This window comes from Patella vulgata, chromosome 2 (genome assembly GCF_932274485.2).
Source record: "Patella vulgata chromosome 2, xgPatVulg1.2, whole genome shotgun sequence".
In the NCBI taxonomy this organism is placed as follows: domain Eukaryota; kingdom Metazoa; phylum Mollusca; class Gastropoda; family Patellidae; genus Patella; species Patella vulgata.
The window spans coordinates 33,215,608-33,230,353 of NC_065880.2; the positions used below are offsets into that span (position 1 = coordinate 33,215,608).

Genomic DNA, 14,746 nt, shown 5'->3' on the forward strand with positions numbered 1-14,746 from the left:
CTAAAGCCACCATTGTGAGTCCGAGATCTTTTAATTAAACATATTTGAACAAGTAGAACATATATCGCGTCACTTTTTAAAGTGGCTTGATATTCTGAAGGCCACATAGAATAGAACTCGACGTATGTTAAGCACCCCACAACGCACCTTCGTAAAGCCCTATTCAACTGAACAGTCGGTTACAACTCCAACTTTGTTCAAATCCTTTTTTTTTTAGTAAATAGTCTTCGCACAATGCAATGATAACAAGATTTCAAATCTCTATCACGTGATTTAAGCCTTGAAGAATGTTTATTTGTTGAATGTGCAATCGGATTTTACCGTGAAAGATCTGTTCAAGTGTGTCGATGACCAATAGTTATGATTATTCAAAGTCAAGTGTCGCACTATTTTATGCATTTTAAGAAATGTCCAAAATCTCTTTCGGCTTTTCTTCTCTTTACACGGTTACCGAATTAACATTTAGATTGCCTTGAAAACGATTTCTCTGAAATTCAGACCAATTGAGCTATTGATTTCATCAAGGTCAATATCATGTCTGGGATATTTCTCTTGACTGTAAATGACCAAATTTAACAATGAAATCAGTGGAGCAGTTGATCGGCGCCCGGACATGTATTTAAAGAAATACCTTACCCGATTTAAATGTTTCACACTCATGCATGACATCTCCTGCTCCTTTTCGATAACCCAATGATCTTGACCTTTCGCATTAGATCATAAAGTCTGGCATTGACTCACGTGGCGTGGTCTCGATCCCAGACTAGTACGCCACAAGGAGTAGCTTCGCTGGCCATACCTCATAAGCTGTTTCTTCTATGCCCCCCCCCCCCTGGTCCTCTTATAACCACTACACACAAGCGAATTATTGAAATAAACATGTTGGTTCAGAATTGACATTGCTTGCATTGAATTGGCTTTAACCGCATTTATCTATTGTTCAAGGCATACTCTTATTTATTAAGATATCTGTAATTTGTCTCATCGATGTTATAAATTCCAACAAATACAGAATGTAATTATTTAATGAATTAAAAATTATATTATTTAAAACTTGTTACTGATATTGTTGTTACTCATATAGACGAAACATCTTCATGTACTTGTCATGAAAAATGTGATGTCAATCATGTCTTTTGTGTTTGAGAGTATAGTTATAACATACAGATACAATAATTACATTTCCTGTTAATTGTGATGCACTATTTTAGGAGTAAATCATTTCTATTGTGAGTGTATGGTTTAAAATTATAGATATCATCAATTACACAAATGTCCCACGCGTGTGTCCAATCTAGTGTCAAATTAAATGTTTGCTTTTATGATCGCTAATTCATAGATCTTACCCGCCTGCTAAACTTTCAATCAATACACAGAGAATATGGGGATGTGTTTGATAAGATATATTAGCTATTTTACGTTCTGGAAGGTAGTATTTAGTCTTCCTGAACTGTCTCGAAGAAACGCTTAGCCAGCAAAGAAAGACCCAAACTTGAGTTTAAGTAGAGGACTTCAAAAATGCGGAAAATGGGTGGTTATACTAGTCAATATGAAATCCTACAGCGCAGCTTATTACATGTCATATTTGTCAAAGCAGTGGACGAAATCAATATTTGCTGTAGCCTTCGCCAGCCTGGACCATGTTGAACTGCCCCACCCCCTCCCGCTTCATTGACTAGAATGAAACGTTGGATCCTGGTGTAGTGCTTGTTCCAAATCCTTAAGATTCTTCACTGATTCCTCTGACGGATTTTACACCAAATTATAATGTCCCAGATATGCTCATTAGGCCAGGGCTCCTAAGCTGGTCATGGTAGTGTAGGTACGGTCCCTAGCACAGAAAATCAAATCAACAATATCACGCACACGGTGTGGCCTAGCGGCGTCGTCCATAACGATTGGCCATGTGAGAAGGAGGTGATTGTCAAAGTCGGACAGTACAACCCTGTCCAGGATATCTCGTCGGTAACGTTGACCATTGCAATTACCTCTAGCTGTTACCTGTGGAAGATTACCGTCATGTGAAAGTAAACTCATATCATGATGGAGCCGCCGCCGAATGGAGCCTGCCCGAAGATATTCCTCTGTGCATATTCCATTTTCCTACGTAGCATACCCATGACCCAGGCTACCACCATGAATAAAACAAAAACGACTCTCATCCTACCAGTGAATATTTCGCCATGACGCCATATTCCAATGATAACGTGCTAGGTTCCAAGCTAATCGTGAAGCCTTATGGTCACGTGACAAGAGGGATCGTCTCCTAGGTCCCTTAGTGTCACTAGGTCCCTTAGCAACAGTGCAACATATATTTTCAGTAGATATTAATTTATTTACGTAAATTTCTCATGGTTCATAAACATTCGGATGTTGCGATACTTTTGTCGCTGTCTATATAAAGGGAATGAAATAATATTCCCAAGAAACACATAATTCTCTAACGATGGCAGATTGTAGCGATAGTTTTTATTTTGATGATAGAGAGTGTTTGTTTGGTTGTTTGTGTTTGTTTGCAGTATTAAATGATCAAATTCACAATTTGATGATTATTTGCAATTTTGGCCTCATGACAATAGTTGTCATCCAGGTGCTGAGATGGGTTGTTCTTTTATCTACATTTCGGAGCCAATCTAGTTTGATCGTTTCCTATCGATTTTTAAGCGTCTTCAGTGAAAATCATATCTTTGTATGGTGGTTATGAGATCAAAACTGCAGGAGGAGATACGCACTATTTCAGCACAGACCTGGTCGAGATAGCCCGAAGTCATCCTGACAAATGTAGGAGTACTGTGTGAGATTTATGCACCAATAAAAGCGTATTTTTGAATTGGTTAACACATCTGAGGGGTTAGTTTAAAAATACCTTTATGAAAGACAATTTGGCAGCAGGTGTTAGCATAGCAACAGAAATGTCTGGTGCACAACTATACACGGGTCTGACACACCGTGTGAGTTTGGTCACGATCTATGCAACAGTATCGAGGAAACACCCCGGACAAGGAAACAAAGAAACAACCCCGACAATAATGGTAAGCTCTTTGCTGCGCAGTTAAACTAAAAGCAATGAGTTATCAACCAAATCGTCAGACGTATATTACGCAATGAACCATTTTCTTCTTAGAATTAAAGGGATATTATCTTTTTCACTTTCGGACCTTATTCATTATACTTTTGGGAGATACTAATATAACAATGGCCTAGTTTTTTCCCCAGCAAATATGTTTTAGCACATTGTCCATATGAGTTTATTTCATTCAAGTTTTACTGTCTGGATTTCATTGGTAATCACTGATCAATTATGGATGAAAACAGTTTTAAGTCCTGGACAAATACGTAATAATATCATAAAATTTTATTTATGATAAAATATAACAGATCAGTTAGTTATAGCCAAGTATTTCAAGATCCTGTATATGCCAGTAATAATTTATCTCCCACGCGTTTTTATTTTCATTATTAAATGGCAATGAAAGATTCTCTAACTTGTCAGACAATTCAATGTTAGCTTGAAATATAAATATACTTGGCCTCACGAAAATCCACATTTGTTTTTAAAATGCATGGCGGCGAGTTCAACGGTCAGCAATGCGTTAAACTGTTAGAGAACACTTCCTGCTTAGAACAACTTATGACCGAGAACAATCTGGGAGAAGAAGGGTATAGAGTGATATTCGCTCTTCAATCCTTCAATGATGTACGAAAGAAATGCTTCGGAAAAGTACTCCATGTTGACTATAAGGAATCGATTTTAGCATTTGAACAGTCGTACAAAAATATCGGAATTCCGATAAGGTCGAAATGCCATGCGGTTTTCGATCATGTCGAACAGTTTCTGGAAACACAGAAGGAGTTGTATGATCAGAACCAGAGTCGATTACCAGCTACGGAGAGGCAATCCTTCTATCGCGGGCTCGGATTTTGGAGTGAGCAGGCATCGGAGTCTGTTCACTCTGATTTCAGCAAATCGTGGGAAAGTGGGGGGTATAAGCACGACATGAGACATCCGGAATACGCTAAAAAAAACTGTTAAAATGTGTTGTAACATATTGTTCAAGGCATACATAAACTGCGAACTGACAGGACTTGCTCTACGGATTGTTATATCTGAAATACTGGATTGATTCGATAAGTCACATTTAAAAAATGAATATTTACTGTTTTTATAGAAAGGGCTCGAGTGGGGAACTTTTTTTTAACCCTATCGGAACTTCAACGCATATGTGTCGATAACGTTTGTAATAGTTGATTAAGACGTAGAAATAACCTGTAAGATTATATTTACTAACCGGAAACAAGAACAAAAACACGAAGGCACACAAACAGTTATCACTGCGCATGTGTCTGGGAGGGGGGATATGTTTATTCAGACACAATGGAATTGTAAGTCAAGATGATCGTTCACAACTTCGTCTGACAAATGGACGTTTATGACATTTTCTTGACAACGTATCACAGACCTTCAGATAGTTGCTTTGACCTAGACTTAAGGATTCTAAGAGTCCTCTTCACAAATTTATATAACTATTCGTCATTTAGCAAATGGTGGACACACTCTTATTCTTAGATTGTCTATTCCCAATATTTTGGATATTTTAGCAGTCGATGGTTATTTATTTAGGATGCGACGGATGACAAACATAGAAGTGTACACGAGTAAATACATTCTAAACTCAGAATAGATATTGAAAATTTTACCAACTGTTGATTGCTGTGTACATAGCTCCCTTCAGCAAGAATATCATTAAAGCACGCCGTTTGATATTCAGAGAATTTCTTTAATTTGCGTGATGATTGCTTCACGAATATTGTTAATAGCTTGAGATTCAGGAATAGTTCAATGACAAAAATTCTTTTGGATCTATATAAGGTCTATTGCAAATCGTACAAAAATTTTCAGGAATGAATTAAAGACAAATAAATGACATATTTTATAACAGCATCCTTTAATTGCTAGACGATGATTGATTAAACAGCGGATATCATTCAATTCAGTACACACCACGGAAAGCTTGGTTCCTGTGTAGAATCTTCTTGGTGGCGCCCACTACTTTTATATCTGTCCTGGGTCCACATCTAACACTGACTTTAACCACTGAGAAGACTACACTGTGATTAATTATATATATATATCGAATGGCTTGTCCTCAATGGTAATTTGGCAGGGTAGTGTTACATATTGAAGCGTAACGAAGTAGTAATAATACCCTTTGACGGAAGGTGTTATTGTTACAGCAAATCTGAAAGAGATAATAAATTGGTTTCTTTAACAGTCTCTGACAAATCTGGGAGTCATGGTGGCTCGGCGATCCCTGTGTTGACCGATAAAAGTTCATCGGTTCTCCTTGTCATCGGTGCAAGATGGGGGTGGGGTGGCAAGGGGCAACGTATAGTCGTTCGGATGGAATGGAAAACGGAGGTAACTTGTAAACCATGGCGTGCACGTAAAAGAACCCCTGGCAGTTAGAATTCGATATAAAGGTAAGTAAAAGTTGTAGTGCCGCTGTCCGGGCAAAATTTCCCTCATAGCACACTGTATGGCGTATGCCTGTCTTCATTAGCCCAGTCTGAACAGTAGTTCGTTAAACATCTTCCATTTCATTTCTCTTCAAATCTGAGTAAAAGTTATAGTCGTCCTGGGCTCGGCCTCTGTCCCATCCATTTACACTTCCTAACTGTTCATTGTCCTTTCATAAGACATTTGCGATGGCTGCAGAATTGTGATTGTTCGCTATAAACATCATTTTCATCTCCCATTGCCAAGTACGGTATACATAGTATACCATATTATAGTATTAAAGTATTTCCAATCCCATTTTGTGCACAAAATGGTAACGAAGACGGGCATACAGCGTGCTGAGGACAATTTTGCCCGGAAAGTGGCCTACTGATCATAATCAAAGGCTCTTTTACGTGCTCGACATCGTGCACCATTGACAATTGGAAATACGATTCCGAGGAAGTGTCTTTGCCAACACCGGAATTGAACACGGGATCCCCTGGTTATTCACCCAACGCCTATAGTTGGTTAACTTAGTTTCAAACTTAAAAATGGAAATCAACTTAAATACTTTAATGGTTTTTTTAGTATGCATTTTCTTCGGAATCAATGTTAGACATCAATGAAACTTAATTTTGCATTTTTAAATAGGCCTTACATAAAACCGTTTCTTATTTGAACAATTGCAGTCATAACGTCGTCTTCGCCCCGCTTGAAGGTGTATACAACTGATATGCTGATAAAAAGTTATATGGACTGGATCGTCAACTAATCCTCAAATAGATAAATAATACAAGTCAAAGGACACGAGAGAAATATTATTAAATTAAATGTGCCAGATCACTTCACAACCAGAAAGACAATACTGTGGTAAAATCATCACATTATAGACTTCATGATATGGATGTGGTTTAACCGTGTCACTAAATCTAAATGCTATGACAACTGTTCTGATTTACATTATGGCGATTAACTATGTTTATAATTGTATATTCCATTGTGTTTTTGATTCTTCATAAAGAAAGCCACCGTTGCTAAAAAATATTTCCAGGGGGGTTGTAGGTATATATATCTTAAAGTCTCGATGCGCCATTTCATACGCATTTATCACTACAATATAGCGAAAGATGAATCTCTAATAGAAATGTATGTCCAAATGGTTAAATTTTAGCGACAAATGTCAATTTTTGATTAGTTTTGTTTGCTGTTAGATTTCAGAATATGAACTCGTGCCAATACATCTCAGTGCAGACATGCTAGAGATTGATTCACGTACCCTACTATTACATAAATGTTTTGAATGTATTTGTGATTTTTGCATATTAATTAGGATTGGTGGGACTTATACCGACCACCATATAGATATAATAAGACAAAGTAATTGATCAACATTTTTATTTTAACATTATATTCAACAAAATCATAACAAAACATCAATTAGGACTACTGTGTGGAGTGCGTTGTTTTATACATAGATTGATATATATATATATATATAACAGTGACAATAATTCACAAGAGCGATTGCCAGGGAAGGTAACATACTATGTCTACCAGCAGTTTTGTCGAGGTTTCTTTAACGCATGTTTTGAAATTAGATTTCTGGACTATAAATAATGATCATGATTCCAATTTTGTGAAAACAAGCATTAATTGGCGTGGTATTAAACTCTATGGGTTGTGTACAAGTACACATAATGTGCATTTATCAATAATCATCTATGTCAGGAGCCAAAACTCTGGGACAATTTGTACCCCAACACTCGCTAACTATTTCTGCAGTTTTGAAGAAATGGTGAAGAATTGAATCCCATGGAATGAGTATGAAAACTACTTTTAGTTACTGAAATGCCCAAAATTAACTATGGACCAACTTAACCCTGTACTAACTATTCCTGAAGATTTGATGAAATTCGGCGAAGAACTGAAATATTTAAAGTACGATGTACTTTATCAGCACATGGGCCATAGCCCTGGGGTAATGAACACAGGGGCGGAGGACGGACTGGGGCAACGACAACATGTGAGCGTATAAAACGCATCCAGGGTGCCTATTGCAAGAAAACCTTATTTATTTGTAGATTAATAAGAAAATACATATTATAAATAAATATTATCAATGCATCTTAAAGGATCTAATCGGTGTGATTTAGACCAAATTAAATCAAAGAGGTATCCCACATATAAACCGAACACATAGTACTGACGATATATAATCTAATTTGTCACAAATCAATATATAATTTAATTTTCTAAGCAAACAACTGTTTAGCAATCCTTGTCACTTCTTTCACTAACAGACAAATTCTGATATTATTAGAAATATGGATAACAAAAGGAATTTAATGCTTCCCACGTCCGCTTCAAAATAGTTATCATTTTTAAGTATTATATTTTGCAACACCGAAGTAGTGCGTGGGAATTGTTATTATTATATTTCCGCGGAGCAGCTGTAATTATTTTCCGATTTCCGTTTCGTCCTTACATATATATATATATGACATTATTCTACTGAGCAGTGGCGCTAACATATTAACAATACTTTTGTCAGGGTAAATTGCAGATAAATAACAAATATAAGATTGACCCATAGTCTATAACAGTGTAAAATATACAAGATTTATAAAGGTGTCCATATATATCACCAACATATACCGTTTTAATGGGATTACTCCCATTATAGCACTAAGTGTAGCAAATGCATTGAGTAGAACATTAGTCTGTACACAAAACATTGGCGCGCAGAGGATTGGGAATGCCAGCTCCTTGATCGTATGCCCCAAGACTCACGTATATAGCCTAGTACTCAGTACTAGTACTGCGAGAAATAAGTTTAAATAATATGTCAAGGCAGATTAAAAAAAACCTTTTTATTCACAGTAGATAGGACAATTGCGATAATTTTAAAAAAATAAAACTTAACGTTATTTCACTCTTTGATTGGATGCCCCTTTAAAATGGGTGTCCAGGGTCGTAGCCGCATCTGTCCCATCTCTGCACGCCATTGATTAAATCGTAATATGAATGGGTAATTTCTAGCTCACATATTTACGGCCGATTATCTTATATGAACAGGTATGAATTAACTAATATTAAAATAAATATCAAATACAAATCAACACAGAGAGAGCATCACAATAAATAAGTATATTAACATAATATATTTTAAATGATATGCAACCGAAGCAACCATGGACCTTATTTTAAGGTTTATGAGAAACAGCTAACAATTCAACTTCTTCACACACAGGAGCTAGTAACCCATCTAGTAGCCACGATATTGTGTCCCATACACTTTTATATACTGTCTCGTTTTGTAACCATAACCTGAACTCAATTAATCAAGGTAATCTAAAGTTACCTACTGCGTTTTTTTAATCAAGAAAGTTCTCGAAGTTTCGTTTTCTGAGTTCTAGTAATACAGCTAACTAGAACATTATTACGCTTGTCAGACTCAATTACGTCACCAGTGAAACTTCATACTAATTCCAGATATATATGTACATGTATATATCTAGTCCTGCTCATGTCTATGTCAGTTAAGCAAAGTACATTTTATCACATTAAGCCACATCGTGCAGCGAATAGTGGTCGGGCACACCAAGACATCATTGTCTTAAAAAATACCTAAACATACGTTTCCTGAATAACGGCTGCAGTTCCGGATCTTAATGGTTTATTGAAGGATCCGATCCTTCTCCACACTAACTTAACTTCCTTAACAGTAGGAAGTCATACTTTTGTTATGTTTGTTGAACTTTGAAATGAATCCACTCTGTACACCATGGTATTGTACCGCTTCTTTCGATCCATCCATGTGAACAAGTTCTGAAACCCTGAAATCCAATGGAAAGATTTAAAGCAGTAAATACTTGTCAGTTAATCATTGATCTTAGCGAAATAACAGTTTACATTCAAGGATTTTACATAACAAAAAATTAATAAATATTTATTCTCTCAGTGGATATTAGCTGAGAATTAAAATTGATGATTTAATGATTTTGTTAAAGTGGAAAAGTAAAAGTGTGTTTGCATAATTGTTTTCAGTAAAATATAAAACTGATAATATTACGAATTTATCTTAAAACAAAAAAGAGCAACTCAAACTGGTTGGCGTGCTTATAACAAGACAAATAATCTATATCCTAAAGCTTCAAGGCTAGCCATGCATTTAACTACATTGTCTTAATCAAGTCAGATTATGCTTAATCAAGGAAGACAACTCATTTAGAAGTCATCAGGGTTAATTGGTATTCTTTAAATAAACTAACCTATTGGTCATGATCGCATCATGTCTGCGCAAGCTAATTACCCCAATGGAAATATGAAGCTACATAATTACAACATTTATACACAGCTATTACAAATATAGTTTTTAGAAATTGTATTTTTATGTGTGATTGATTTTACCATATTATCAAGGTAGCTATTTATCGAGAAATGAAATAGGGTTTAACGTCCTGCTTTTCTGCGGTAATGAAGTCGGGCGATTCGTCGTTAATAATATTATCAGACACATCAAATTCCATGATGCGTTCTGGAAGAGAAATGTCATAATTTGTAATTGTACTAAATGAGCACGGAAGACAATCGGTCTGGCCTCTCACATGATAAGGGGGGTTGGATGGTCGAATGGTTAGCATGTGCGTGCTGTATGATATGGCCTGTCATTGAGTCAACTGGCGTGGTTTCGAATCCCCGGTCGTACGTGACAAGGAGTAGGGTCGGCTGTCCAACCCGGTGGGTTTTCTCCGGGTCCTCCGGTTTCCTCCCACTGCTAAAGACCCCTACGCGCAACGAATTATTGAAATAAAATTAAACCGTATGTTAGTCCCGAAATGATCTAGTTTGTGTCGAGTGGACTTTAAACCCCATCTCTCTCTCTCTCTCACACATGATAATATATAGATATATCGTTTACTTGACACTTGTTTGTCTCGAATGCATAGGCCCTGTGTCAGAGATAAATCTGCCTATTGCAGGTCCTTTAGGCTTCAAATGTTATATACATTCTTAATTAAGCATTTATGCACATGACAAGACCATAATCAACTCTATAGACCCTTTGATTATCGTAATAATAAATGGATTAGAAATCCCGCTTCATTTCATTATTTGACTTTGAAATGGATAACTGAGACTTTGTTTATTATCGTAGCAATGGTACTTAACAATCGAAACTACCCTGTCGAAACTTCAAACACTACACTGTAAGTGTATATCGTATTGTGATATAAATGTTTGGCATGAAGACAAATGATCACAGAGTGAAAATTTAGTTCTAATCCCAACCACGTGAGTATTATGGTTTAAATTCTGAACACTCAATGTATTTTTTTTTAGCAAAACATGACTATAAGTCATGCGCAGTTTGTATTGTACAAGCTGATTTTGTGGTAGGTATTGGAAGACTTAAAGCCATGGTGGTCCGGATAAATCAATTTGTAAAGAGTGATTCATTAAATTGACATGTCCTACGCACAAACGTGGGGTCTAACTCTCGACCAATATTCTGAAATAAAGCCCACACGTTTGACTACTCGGTCACACAAGTCTCCATTTATGGTTAAGCAAAGATGGCGGGCATACAGTGCACTGACCCTGTGAAAAGGATCTCTGTAATTGGTTCGTTGTGATAAGGACGAATCAATGAATTATTTTGTCTATTTTATTTTCGAATGATAAAATTAGAAATAAAAAGCAGTTTTAAATAAAACATCCATAATGCTGCTCTTTCATAACACGCCTGCTATTGTTATTACTGAAAAATCACAATGCTGGCAGTATTACCAAGTTCACTTATTCAAAACAAGTCATGCTTTGCATTTGTTTAAAATAACCCCTTTAACTACATTTAGTATTGGGGTGTATGGTCGAATGGTTAGCGCATGCGCGTTGTATCATAAGGTCTGTCATTGAGTCAACTGGCGTGGTTTCGATTCCCCGGTTGTATATGACAAGGACCCGAAATAACCTAGTTTATGTCGATTGGACGTTACACCCCCCCACCCACCTCTCTCTCTCTCTCTCTCTCTCTCTCTCTCTTCTAAGACTTCTGTAAAAACAACAATTCTTGTTTGTTCTCCTTGAATAAAAGCTCTATCCAACCCAATTTGTCTGTCTCAAAACTAATTTAATATTGCGAGCAGTTAGACTTCTGTCTGAATTGTTTCTTAAAACTATACATACAATTGAATTAACCACTGTCGGATGTAATGAATGTGTTACAAATTATGAAGAACACAGAGACTGTAATCAGAAATAGGAAAATGGTAGAATTCGTATAAAACAAATTTTTGGGCACTCAACAAAAGAACGATATTATATAAGCATAGCACAATGTCATTTAGTTTCAAGAGTTCCGGAATTTAAGCTGGATTATTACGTAACACAACACATTGAAGAGCCTTTATTACATATAAACAATAATTTATAAAGGTCGTTTTTACGTATAAGTTAACGCTGTTATTTAACGCCATTCTGTGTCTATTGGGAGGCCTCCCAAAAATTGTCCGAACATTAACTCTGCATTGCTCGGTTACACGAATAAACGTTAGCATATTTCGCATAGAGAACAAATTTCATCTCCATAACTTAAAGTGACTGTCTACCAGGGACAACACAGTATCCCATATTAAAAATGGCAATTCCGTAATAGAACGATTCCACGGCCCTAACTTATTGACAGTGGTGGCCGATCCGCCCACCCTTTCTCTGGTAGATAGGCGCGTTATGCGGAACACGCCCCGGTAGACCCAATTTAAGTTAAGAAAGCTGAAATGTGTACCATCTAGGCGGAACATGCTAGTGTCCAGTCAGTCCAAATATCTTAATATTCTATTGAATGGTTAATGATTACTGTGCAGTGTTAAAGTTTTGCCATTTCGGGGGGGGGGGCCGATATATGTCAATTTATTTTTATGTTTCAGCCATCCTCATGAATCCATAAAAATTAAACATTCTATAAATAAATAATCCGTACTTCGAGAAAAACTGTACTTTTTTCAAGTGGCCTCTTTCGTATTAAAATTTCGAAAGAATATAAATAGAAGCAGCACATTTATTTTACAGTGAAAAACTTCTGAAACAGTCAGTACCGCTTCCACTAAACTATTAAGCCTCTATCTACGTTTTACACACACATATTTGCTACTGTTTAGTACAAAGATAGAGAGACAGCGCAATCTACAGAATGTTCAACATCAATTTCTTGCGATATCATGTTTTGGTGATCTAAGGTGAAACAAGCTAACACGACAAGAATGCTAACTACACATGCCTGCATGCATCATTACCTGGAGGGAGCTTTATTTTCAAATATACTTCGGCGTCCGCCTACTTGAGGTAACAAAAATAGGTAAATGTATGAGAAACACAATAACAACAAGATAGATGCTATTTTATTGTCACATCTGAATATTTACGACCTTTAATATTGTTATAAGCGAGGGGTGTTTGGGTGCAGAAAATTACTTGCAATAAATAGCGCTTCAAATTGGAAATACGGTACGGAACATAGATCTAGATGCTTAGATATATCTGTAGATATCTGGGGAAATGTCATTAATCATTTTTGCTTTGCGATCGCAAAGATGAAACAATATAAACACATTCGGCGGACGTAAAACCATGGATACGGCGTCCATATGAACTGACAATTTGGATTTATAGCATTTGTAAATGTGAGCTGTGTAGTGCTCCTCATATGTAAACCTTATCATATTTTATTCTCCTCTTTGTTTTTGTTAGTCCCGAAATGACCTACTTTGTGTAGGGTGGACGTTAAACACCCCTCTCTCTTTCTGTCTCTCTCTCTGCCTCTCACTCTCTCTCACTCTCTCTCTCTCTTTCTCTCTCTCTTGTTTTGGCATTTCGCAATTTCTGTATAAAATCCACGAACTTTTGTTTTTTGTCCAATATGCAAAGTTACAAATTATTTTCAGACTTTCAGGATTGTTTCGCTGTTGTTACTTGCTTTTTTGGTATTGTGTTTAATCAAAACTCTCATAGACAATAATTCCGAACTTAATTAGTTACGACAAACGGTGACATTTAGATTTAAGTTCTTCTCCAAGGGTATGGATTGGCCTAAACAAGTCTTATCTATAAATGTCACTTAGGCTTGCTTCAGTCTACAAGACCCAGCCAAAAGAAAGAAAAATGCAAATAATTTCCATTTCCGATTAAGCTTGCTGTTGTTGTGGTCTAATTACAACCTCAAAAAAAAGGATTAGTTTTATTTTGGGACAAAATTGTTTTGATTATATGTGAAATATAACTGGACTAATCCCTACTTGTCTGTAGTTAGCTTTTGATCACAGTGTTACGGATATTAATGAATTAATTTTGCGTATTAAAATTGTAAATGTCTGTTCACCTGAGTACATTATTCAACATTTAGACTCTATTAGGATTGTGATAAGAGATTCTCAAAATAAAGATTTTACTTCGTTAAAATAAAACAATAAGTTGCTGAAAGATTAAAATGTATTTTCAAATCATCTTTAACATGATTCACTCAAGGACCCAGCAAAGACATCCATTGCAATTTCTGGAAACCTACTTTTATTTTTTAATTACATTGATTTATAGTAATTCAACGCAGAACTTTATTTTACAGGCCCAACAGTCCCATTCATTGGACAAGTGTTTGCAAAGAAATAATTGGTTGATTGACCTTTCTTTCAACTTCCTACACCTTACATTTATTCTTTGTTTTCCATTTTTTTAATTCGGAGTTTAAACGAATAATTCATCCATTTATTTTTATTCTATATGTGTGGGCCATTAAATGAAATCATTATGAGTATATGCTTTGTTCAGATCAATCTATACTATTCCACGACCGCAAATTTTATTTTTGTTTGGTTTCCTTCCTTAACAGCTTCCATTAAATATACAATTGTAAAATTGATGGAGTTGAAAGAAAAAGACAAATCGCCAAATATATAGTTCAACAATCGCTAAGACTACAGATACAAAATTTTCATTAGTTAGGAAAATAATGTGCACAATGTAATCAAATTGATAAATATAATCATTGATGAACGGATAACACATCTCTGTATAAACCCAAACCAAAGATATACGCCTCGTTCATGGAACCAGTTAGACCTTTGGTCTTGATATAGATGGGGGTTACTCGGTCATTGTCAGTCCTCACATACGAGCCCACAACCCATTTTGTTTGACTATACATTGATATTCGATAACCATTCCAATTTTAATTATAGTCATCTCCTTCAT

At 36.0% G+C, this 14,746-nt stretch overlaps 1 protein-coding gene across 1 annotated transcript in view; it reads right to left on the bottom strand.

Moving 5' to 3' along the window:
- Nucleotides 1-6,949: 6,949 nt before the first annotated feature.
- LOC126810433 (neuropeptide FF receptor 2) overlaps nucleotides 6,950-14,746 on the bottom strand; it is a 42,307-nt gene continuing 34,510 nt past the window's right edge. Inside the window, exon 5 of the mRNA XM_050535504.1 lies at nucleotides 6,950-9,336. Coding sequence (XP_050391461.1) covers nucleotides 9,233-9,336 — 104 coding nt within the window. The 3' untranslated portion in view covers nucleotides 6,950-9,232. The remainder of the gene's footprint in view (nucleotides 9,337-14,746) is intronic.